Consider the following 11,107-nt stretch of genomic DNA (forward strand, 5'->3'; position numbering starts at 1 on the left):
AACACCAGACATCAACACAGATGACTACCCATGGAACAACAACAACATGTAGGCCACACAGACTCACAGATACAAATAATCGCACACACACTCATGCACACATGACAAAAATAACACATCAATAAACATAAACAGGTATGTGCATGTAACACTGTATACACATCACACACTAACACACACTCTACCACGTATAAACAATGTGAAAGAGATTTAAAACACAAATCCAGACACGTGTACCCAAACTCGTCCACAGAAATAAACTTAAATATCATTTGAACCTTTACTGTGAACTCTCTTTTACACTCTTCCTGGCGGATCAGCATACACCCTCACAGCCATATGTTCATATGCACACAACATGCAACACATATGTTACATGCACAGTGAGGGACTGAAGGAACACACACACACACACACACACACACACACACTGACACACACACACACACCAGCCTTCATTATGCCAATTTTGACAGGGCTCATCAGGGCCTCTCAGAGACAGACATCTGCCAGCCTCTCCCTCCATGGCATCGCCCTGAAGGGGTCACCTTACCCTGAGCCGCCCCAAATCTGTGCCAATGCACAAATGACCAGGGGCTACCTGTCGTGCATACCAGCTCCTGACAGCATGAACACTTACAAACAGATGCATGTTGGATAAAATGAAGTGTACAAAAAGCGTATCGATTGCATTTATGTTTCAGTTTCGGAAGCCTTCTGCAGAAGCCTTTTCTTACATGCAGTACCTCCATTAGCCACTAGAGGTGGACACGCACAATCTTTTTGTTTGTCTCTGCTTTTGCCTCTCCCTGACGTAAATACCAGAAACACTGACAAGTGATTGATACCCCCTTTGAGAATGCAATTTCATAATGGACCTAGTGCTCTATCTGAAGAAATAAATCCTTCTTGTTTTTCTCCCCTGATGACATGCCATTTTGTGATACCAGCTCGATCACTAACCAGGCCTGCACTCTGGGGTGATAGGACCAGAGGGGAGGGGGAATGAGGCCACAGCCCCACAGCACGTACACACGGCTTGGGAGGGCGAGCGCTCGGAGACTGGCTAGGCTAGGAGAGAGAGGGAGGACATTTTTTCCCACAGTAAATAGACTCGGACTGGCACCCGAGGGGTCACGGGTCATTTGTTTATGCAGCTCTGCACAAGGACTGCACATCAGAGCCTTGTTTGTATGTGTGTGTGTATGTGTGTGTATTTGTGTGTATTTGTGTGTGTGTGTGTGTGTGTGTGTGTGTGTGTGTGTGTGTGTGTGTGTGTGTATCTGAAATATTGTGTGTGTTTGTGTGTTCAGGGGCACGCTGTTTGTGCCATTAAAGGCAGATAATACATGTGAAAACATAATAGGCTTTAGCCGCTGCAATGAAAATATGTCTGTCTCTCTCTCTCTCTCTGTCCCACACCCTCACCTCGGTCTACCCCTAATGCATCTGGGTCCAGCGCACGCATCCTGTCAGTGCCTTAGGTTTCGGTTTCTCTTAATCACCTTGAGACAATGCACATTGTTCAGGGCACTGTGTAAATACAAATGAGATGAAATGAGCTGGTCGTCCTTGCGGGTGTTGAGGAAGACTACCCCTGCCCGGCTGCAAGGACGAAGGCTCCAGGCGGAGTGGGGGGGGGGGGGGGGGGGCAGGATTGGAACAATGGTCGAGGAGATTTGGATATAAACTCAGCTACGTGCATCATCCCCGCGCAAACATTTAGATGTAGGTCACTGTTGTTTTTCCGCTGGCACTGCACACTGAACTGTGGCGCAGGTTGAGGACTCTTCAGTGTGTGTGACAAATGCAGTGAGCGGTCGAATAATCTTGTCAGTTAGCTTTGGTATTTGCCCCAGTACCCTAACAAACGGAAGGGGCTGTGCAACTGGCCTGGTAGGCCTACTGAACTCCTATCGACCTGCCGATTTATCATAAATGAGAACCTCCAAACTATTACGCGCTTTTCCATTCAATTTTCATCGTGGGTATTGCGGATCGATACATTACACACACAGCAGAGAGCCCCCCCACCCCAGTCTGTGCCAGATACACCCGCATGAGCTTCAGGAGGCCAATCAGGCGAATTAGCCCGCAAACTCCTCCAGCATCCTAATGATTAATCGACGTCTCTCCGGTTGCACAAGTGCAATTTATAGCCCTCTCAATTCATTTGGCCCAGCCATCTTGGCCTCACATAATGATCATAACGTAATATCTAATTTGGATGTGAAGAATGATTAGTCACCCCAGTGTCAGGTCATTCTGATGAATGACCACGCAGGGAAAGGTTTGAGGGGACAGGGGAGTGTAAGGCTAATATTCATCAGTGCTGTGTTTCTCTGTGTGCCTTACATCTGGCGGATTAAGATTTTGTTCACACTCTTCGGCTGTTCTCTGGGGTGTGTGAAGACGTTTATGCAGAGGCTGCGGACTAGCGCCGGTGGTTTTTCCCTGTCGGCTGTCTGCGGGCGCAGCCAAGGGGGTGATGGATTGCTGCAGCCACGATCGTTGATCACACGGGACGCGCTCGGGATGTGGAATTATTATTAAGATGCCATTTGGTGCTAGGGATGTGGTGGTCGGAGATTACGGACCAAACGAATGAATAGGTGGATGAGGAGTGATGGAGTGAGCGAGAGGGTGATGAAGTGAACGAGTGAAGACATGAGTAAATGAATGCAAATGAACGAATATAGTGAGTGTGTGAGTGTGGGTGAGTGAGTGAGTAAGCGGGAGACTTGTGTTTGAGACTTGTGTGAGTAAGTGCATGCATGCCTGACTGGACAGCTATGCTGGATGGCTATTTGCATGTGAGAAAAAGACCAGCCCCACCCAGATCACAAAAATGTGATGTAATGCAGGTAGCAGTTTAAGTGTCTGAACATGCAGAGATTAACACAGAGGGACACCGAGGCCATATAAGTTCTCTTGTTGTAGAATTTGCCCATTTAGATCTTAACACCGTTTGTCGACCTTAGTTTTAATTCCTACAATTTATTGTTTTTTGTTGTTTTTTTCATGCAGGCCACCATAAGGAAACAACTACCAGAGTGGTTTCAACTCAAACGTGCCAACGTGCCGCCCACATCTGTCTCATCCCAGCCTGCCTGCCCACGCTGCTAAAATGGAGTGATCCACAGCTAAATTCCTGACTGACCATATCAGTTTCATCTCATTTACACAGCCAGTTTGGGTGTCTGGCTGAGTGTGTGTGTGTGGCCCTGGGGTTGTATGACAGAACAGAGGAAACCCCCCTTCATGCCCCCAACCCCCTTTCCATTTAGGATGGAGGCGGGGGTGGAGGGGTGGGGGGGGGGGGTGCTAGGTTAGGCTAAGGTCGTGACCTCTTACCGAGTGCCCTCCGTCTTCCTGCTCAAGCACTGGTGCAGAAGGAGGTAGTCCTGGGGCGCGGAGTTGGGCAGGGAGCCGTGGCCATGGCGGACGGGCATGTCGAAGGTGAAGAGCATGGGCTGGCTGGAGTGGACAGGGCCAGCGGACTTGCGCTCGCCAGGGGCGCCAGGGAGCCCCCGAGGTCACCGGCCATGGAGCGAGGCATGGGGGCAGAGGACGACCTCTCGTCTGCAAGGCAACAACAGAAAACAAGGAAACAACAAACAGTTAGTGGCAGAACAAACAAACAGGCTCGGCCACAGACTTGTTTTGGTGTTTACGGTGGGTTGTTTGTGCAGGTGGTGTTCATGTCAACCCAGTTTGGTTTTGCTTGTTTTTTTCCCTTCAGACCAAAATACTATCACTTTCATTTTCTATTCTTTTGTTTTCTTTTCTTTTCAATGGAATGTCAGACCCAAAAACAAGGGAGCAAAGTAGTAGTGGCTAGCATGGAAAAATAACAAAACAACACACCCACACATACACCCCACACATACACACACACACACACACACACACACACACACACACACACACACACACACACACACACACACACACACACACACACACACACACACACACACACACACAGACAAACCTGAACCACTACTCTGGTCAAGGCTGCTCGTTTAAATCCATTTCCTCCATTGGCCCTGTGGCATGTCCACGCTCTCCCGCCCTGATCAATGAAGTCAAAAGGCCAGGATGGGGGATCAACTGGGGGCTTTAAGCCCTAACATCCATGTCCACTTGGACTCAATAGCCCTCAGAATGCCCTCTGAAACTCAATCAGGAAAGAGGGGCTATCCATCCATCAGGACGAAGGGGAAAGGGGGGTTGGGGTGGATGGGTGATAGGAGGAAAGGAGGGGGGTGTCAAGAGCACAATCCTTCTGTTTTTGGAGACTTCTGACAAAGGTCACACATCCCATCAGCGGCCTCTCAGCCTCCTCTTTACTGTGTTAATGATAAGCACACTGTTGGGTCAGGGCTCATCGGCACAGCTTCTCTTTCTCTTTCTCTCTCTCTCTCTCCCTTTCCCTCTCTCTCTCTCTCTCTCTCTCTTTTTCTGTTCTTTTTCTATCTGCTTTCTCTATGGAAGAGACAGGGGGCCCTGTGTGAACGGAGTGGCCTTTCAGCGGTGTTGTTGCTCGGTGACATCTTTGATTTCTGCAGCCGTGGGTCTGCCGAGCCGGGGCCGGTCTCAGGCCCGGCTGCCCAAAATAGTTCCGGGCCCCGTGCCAGGAACCAGGAAGTCCACATGACCCCTTTCTCACTCTCTCTCCCTCTCTCTCTAGCTCGTTTACTCTCTCCCCCTTTCGTTCTCTCTCCCACTCATCCCTCCTCTCTCTGCCTCTCGCTCTGCACTCCCTTACACTATTCATCCTTCATTCTCTGCTCTCTATCAATCTCTCCCTTTCTCTCTCTCTCCTCCAAATCCTTCTCTTTCTCCTTGCCCACAATTCTTCTCTTCCTTACAATCTCTCTCTCTCTCTCTATTTCTGTTCTTTCGCTCAGTTCTCTCTCAATTCCTTTGTGTATTCTTTTCTCTCTTTTCATTTCTCCCTCTTTCAGACCTTAGTCATTTGCTTTCTTATTCTTTCCATTTGCCAATCTCGTCTTCACTCCCACGACTAACTCTCCCCCTCTCTCCATCTCACTCCAACAATTTACTCTCCTCTCTTATTCTCAAATGTTCTGTTTTCACTCCTCTCCTTGATCTCTCTCACTTTCTCCTACACACACACACACACACACACACACACACACACACACACACAAACATACACACATAAAACACACACACACACACACACACACACACACACACACACACACACACACACACACAATCTCTTGCTGATAATTATAACAGGAGAGAAGGGATGGGAGGGGAGTGTGGAGTGGTGTAGGTGTGGGCGGTGTGGTGCGGCGCGGTCTACTACTCACAACTATCTCTGCTGAACCAGCCAATGCATGCTGGGAAGCAAACACTTCCAGCTCACCCCTGTGACCCTACTCTGGGAAGTGAGCTGCTTACGGCACTCCCTGGACATATGGCTCATTTGCACTTTACAACTCAACGGATTCTTCCACACACTTCCACTGTACTGCTGAGGAGAGCCAGAAAGATGATGGATTCCAAAGAACTAAGTGGCTTAAACACAGACGATGATACACAAACGCTACAAACAGTTGAGCCCATAATGATTCATAATGAGTCATGCCAAAATTTTTATTTAATACAATTTCTGATTTACTAAGACAGATTTCTTTTCTCTGACACATCTTTTGTCTCATGCTTATGTCATTTCCAGACAGACGGAAGGTCAAACAAAAATATTTACGGCAAAATATGGCATGGGTATGAATCATTTTGGGTTTAGCTGTGTCTACAGTACGTACATTATGTTATGAGAAATTAATGCTAACAGATTATGTGTGCAGCATATGGCATGCTGTTTATGCCTCACTCACATGTGGGAGAAAGAGAGAGAGAGAGAGAGAGAGAGAGCAAGAGAGAGAGAGAGATACACTCACATAATTGCACACATCCTGAATTTCACCCTCAGTGGAAACACTAGTACCATTCGCTGAAAGAAAAGAGTGGCCTTGCGCAGCCTTCTTCGTGTGGGCTGCCATGGGCCCACCCTGACCACCAAAGCGTCACCATGGCCAAACAGGGAACTACGGGCCTCTCACTGACCAATGAGGTCACAACATGGCCCGGGGCAGTTAAGCACTGGGACAGTGAACTGCAGGAGTCTACACCCACCCTTACCCATCCCCCCTCCCCCACCCCCACCTCTACTGACCACCACAGTGTAGGACGGAGGGAGAGAACCAATAAACGCCCCAGGAGCGCTTCCAAACAATTTCAATCCAGCCATTGTTATCAGGGCGACTCAGAGAGTCTCTCCAGTGACCAGGCAGGGCGTGAGGCTGTACACCAGGCCAATACTACACAAGTGGTTAGATACACATTAGGGAATACATATGAAGTGTACGTGTATTCACTCACACACACACACACACACACACACACACACACACACACACACACACAACCAACAGTGTGCATATTATACACAAATATGTACACATCCACACACAGGCGCCCATAAAAGCATCCATGCAGGATCCAGGCCATTGCACCCAGGGCCTAGTAACACGCACAGATGTATTGATTATTGAAGGGGTGTGTGTGTGTGTCTGTGTGTTTGTGTGTCTCTGTGTAGAAGCAGTGGGGGCGAGCACTAGGCTGTCGGTTCAGAGTTTAGCTGCTGCGGATGAGTCGTGTTGCCGTGTAAACTTCACTCGAGGGAGAAGGCAAAAAATAAACCGAAAATCGCTAGAAGCGAAAGTGCTGCTGAACGTAAATGTCTGCTCTGGTGATGTGGGGATTTGTTCTTGTGACCTCAAACCAGATGAGAAAAGGTCAGAGAGAATGGCAAACAGCTGGGCAGTGGGTCATCCTAGCCCCAGTCGGAGTAGCCACAGTGGCTCATCACGACACTAATGGGAGATGTGATCAATATGGCTACAGTTGAAAACAAAATCCCACGTCTGTTTACTCAAGAACAAAAATCCGCACTTGACCACAAAGTGCTTTTACAGCTGAGCCAATAGCAGGGCTCCACGTGGATATTTAAGATATTACAGAAAGGAAAATCAAGCATTTTCTCCGCAGTTATATTTTAAAGCTGTCATACATTTCACTGACCCTTAAGGAGATAAAAGTCCAGTTAGTGTGATAGCTGAAAATGAAAATAAATAAATAAATAAATATGGAACTGTAATATGCGATGGGGAGGCTGCTTGAGACAGTATATGCCACTTAAATTCCCCATCAAATCAGATCTTTGAGAACACCAGTCATGCGCTTGAAGTGCGGTCCAAATGCCAGCTGGGCAGCCAGGCCGGCTTAGTGAATAACTCATCGTTGCACTGGGTCAAAGACCAAACGAGTTCATAAGGAATTTTCCATTCGCGCTCCGACGATACACCACCTTCTGTACCATCAGTAATGTTGACATCATGTAATCGATTTAGCCTGGTGGTCTCTGGAGTCCAAAATTAGAAGAAGCCCGGTGTGGCGGCGAGTACACAAGGCCTGTCTTTGTAGGGAACTCATTTCCTCCCTAGGACCCCATCAAAGTCAAACAAGGACAGCTCATAATACAATTTGTCACTATTACATAAAAATAGAAATATGAGATGATGACCAAATCTGATTAAAGTGAGAGTGGGAGATGGAGAATGAGAGAGATGGAGAGAGAGAGAGAGAGAAAGAGAGAGAGAGAGAGAGAGAAATAGGATTCCACAGATTCTTACGTTTAAAAATGGAACACAGTGATCTTGATGTGATCTGTTGTTGCAGTTCGTTTTTGTCATGCTACACCAATCATGACTTCTCAATGAAAATATTACAGCAACAAAAAGACAAGTCTTACACATGAAGCAATACTGTAACTGCAATAACTAAGCAATAACTGTCTCGCTGTGTAACTGAAACAACTACACACTATACGACACAAAAGAACTTCTCCTCACAAGCTCTACACTGTAGACGCTGGTCACAGAATTAGAAACAATTAGGCAACGGTGCTCGGGGAAGACCTCCCTGGGAGGCACGGGAGGCCTCCCAAACCGAGCCCCGGATACCGGCCGCACTCAAAACAGCACGACACGAGCAGACAGACATCTTTTGTCCCTCGGGAGCCCTTCCCTCCTCACTCACTCACTCACTGACTCAGGATGGCTGGGATGGCCACTCCATCACACAAAACAACCCATCAGCTCCCTCATGGCATCCTGGGACAGCCATTTGCATTCCTGGACTCTGTACCCGACTCCATTTTCCTAAACGAGATGGACAGTGCCAGATAATGGCCCCAGTGCTGCTGGTCACTGTGGGCCACAGGCTGGTGGATGTGGCCATAAACGCTAGCGGGGCTGGTGCATGGCTGGTGGGCGGCCTGGGAGGGGGGATGGGTGTGCTGCTAAGACAAGTGTATGGGTAGATGGCTTAGAAAGACTCTCTTTTCTTCCTAACATCCCTACCTCTATCAGCATCTCTATATTTTTCATCATTTTCTTTCTTTCTCTTTCTTTCTTTCTTTCTTTCTTTCAATATATTATTCCACTGCTTTCTTATCTTTTCTCCTATGCTTCTCTCTCTCTCTCCCTTTCTCCCTCTCTCCTTCTCTCTCTGTGGTGCAATTAGCAGAGTGACATGGAGGATGGCGAACGAGCGAGTGAGAGAGAGAGAGAGAGAGAGAGTGCAGGGCAGGAGGGAGCCCAGCCCGCCGGTGGTCTCTGATCACATTACTAACCCCCCCACCACGCCCGCCGCTCCTCAGCTCCACTGTGTCATGTGAGCACTGGCCTGCTCCACAGGACCACATCAATTAGCCTCCATGGAGGGAGTGTGCTGATCAATCAGACCGGGGGGGTGGAGTGTGTGTGTGCGTGCGTGTGTGTGCGTGTGTGGTGGGTTGGGGGGTCTGAGGGGGAAGGCTGCATGGAAATGGGTGGACGAAGGGGATGTGTGTGTGTGTGTCTGTGTGTGTGTGTGTGTGTGTCTCTGTGTGTGTGTGTGTGTGTGTGTGTGTGTGTGTGTGTGTGTGTGTGTGTGTGTGTGTGTGTGGGGAGGTCCAGCATGCCGGTTTTGTCAGCACCCATGAAATCACAACGCCGGTTTTAGTGATTTCATTCTTCTCATGAAATCAAGACGAGTTTCTCTCTCATCTAATTTGCTATTTGCTTCTCTCTCTTTCCCTCCCTCCATCCCTCCCTCTTTCCCTCCCTCCCTCTCTGTCTCTCTTTTGCATGCTCCTTCCATCCCTTTGTGCCCTACTTTCCAGTGCTGCATGCGTGCCCGTGCTTTTTGTCACAGATAGATCTGAAAGCTGCTCTATGACATAAGCTGTAGACTAAACAGGCGCGGTGTGGTGTGGTGTGGTGTGGTGCGGTGTGGTGCGGTGCGGTGTGGTGCGGTGCGGGAGGTCTGCTCAGGGCATTAGTGGCCTTGTGTTGTGTTTCACTCTCTCTCCCTTTTCTCGGGGCGGCGGTGGAAAAACTGAGAAACGGTACCTGGAACGGGTCAGCACCAGGCGGACTGCAGAGCGGGGGGGTGAGCCAGGGGAGGTCAATCCACCCCGACAGGCATTCCGAGGCCGGGCCTACAGCACGGAGGGGTGGAAATACTGAAGTCATGCTGCAGCGCACCGCACCGCACCAGGGGGAGTGGAGGAGGAGAAGGGTGGAGCAGGGAGGCTCCATCTCAGCCAGGAGTCAGGCCGGGACGGCCCCACCTCTGACCAGTGAACATACAGTCATGGTGGGTGGGTGGATGGATGGAGGAAGGGTGGATGCATCAGGATGCGTTTTGCCCCCAAGCTAACCCAATCCCTCAGTATCTCAATGAGCAAGCGCAGTTTTACTAAATGATTCCCAGTGCCTGGTTATTCATGGATTCATGCTACAAATGTCACAGAATAAAGAAACGTTCTTGGCCAGATACTCAGCCACCCACCGGTCCCAACGAACTGAGCTGAGACAGATCCACCACAAAGCATACAGTCATGGAGGGTGGGTGGATGCATGGGTGGAGAGTGTGTTAGGATACCTCTGACCCCAAACTCACCCTCAGCATGTCAGCAGGAGCAGTGGTTGGTCATTCATGCATCTGTATTCTGCGCTGTGTTGGCGACTTCCCGGCATAGCCCTGCGCCAGCCCAAGCTAGCGGCCCAAGCTCAAACCCATGAACTTGAGGCCCCTCAGATTGGGTGGTGGTTGTGCTAACATGGAGTGCTAACATGGAGCCCATGGGTGCTAGGTGCATCTGTCACCAGCATGTCTCTTAAGGTGTCATGAGGGAGGTTTATGCACATGATGCCAGCTGGCTACTGCTATACATTCACACTACAACGACAACAAAAACTGACATAGTGATTGAAGTTAGGTTGGTCAGTGATAACAAAGTAGCCTACATTTGTGCAAAATACATGCTCTCTGGAGAAAAACACCCACGTATAGATGTTTCACAGTGCTCTAACATATTGTGATGACATATCCAATGTTAACTCTCTGACTCCAAACTTGACCCACTGCCCTAAATAGTCTCCAAACAAACACTCCTCACTTTCTTCTTCAGGGAGCACTTAAGACATCTGTCTGAATACATCATCTCCTGCTAGGGAACTGCCAAAAACCTTGCAAAGCGAAGTTCCCCAGGTACACAGAAGACAGCGAGGAGGACCTCATGTGTACTTCATGTGATCCTCCCCTAAGCTGGCAACAGACCAAAACCACAAGAATGCGTTTTAGCTGTGCAAACAATTTGCAGGTGAATAGGGAACTGACAGATATATGACCTGGTAAACTTTTATGCAGGTGTCACAACTCAAACTAAAGCGATGTCACTCAAGTGGTTTTTGAAGTGCTTTGTTTTGGTTGATGCTGGACCCGTCTCCTTGGTTGTTCAAAGCTGTGTTTTGTTCTCTCTGGTTCTCTGAGAAGAAACTGATTTTCAGAAAGATTTCCTTCCAGTTCCATCCAACTTTGTTTTTCCTAATTCACTGTCTCCACAATGTACTCACAGGCCAAACAATGCATCTGTGAAAGAATTCAGGTTCAAGTTGACGGGGAATCTGAAAAAGTGAAATGACAAGAGTGTGAAATGGTTTCATCCTCCCCCCACAGAATA

General features: G+C 48.7%; 1 protein-coding gene across 1 annotated transcript in view; it reads right to left on the bottom strand.

The window, feature by feature from the left end:
• gab2 (GRB2-associated binding protein 2) overlaps positions 1–11,107 on the bottom strand; it is a 50,597-nt gene that overhangs the window by 8,223 nt on the left and 31,267 nt on the right. Inside the window, 2 exon segments of the mRNA XM_048264585.1 lie at positions 3,355–3,514; positions 3,517–3,582. Coding sequence (XP_048120542.1) covers positions 3,355–3,514; positions 3,517–3,582 — 226 coding nt within the window.

Source organism: Alosa alosa, chromosome 15 (genome assembly GCF_017589495.1).
Source record: "Alosa alosa isolate M-15738 ecotype Scorff River chromosome 15, AALO_Geno_1.1, whole genome shotgun sequence".
Lineage (NCBI taxonomy): Eukaryota > Metazoa > Chordata > Actinopteri > Clupeiformes > Clupeidae > Alosa > Alosa alosa.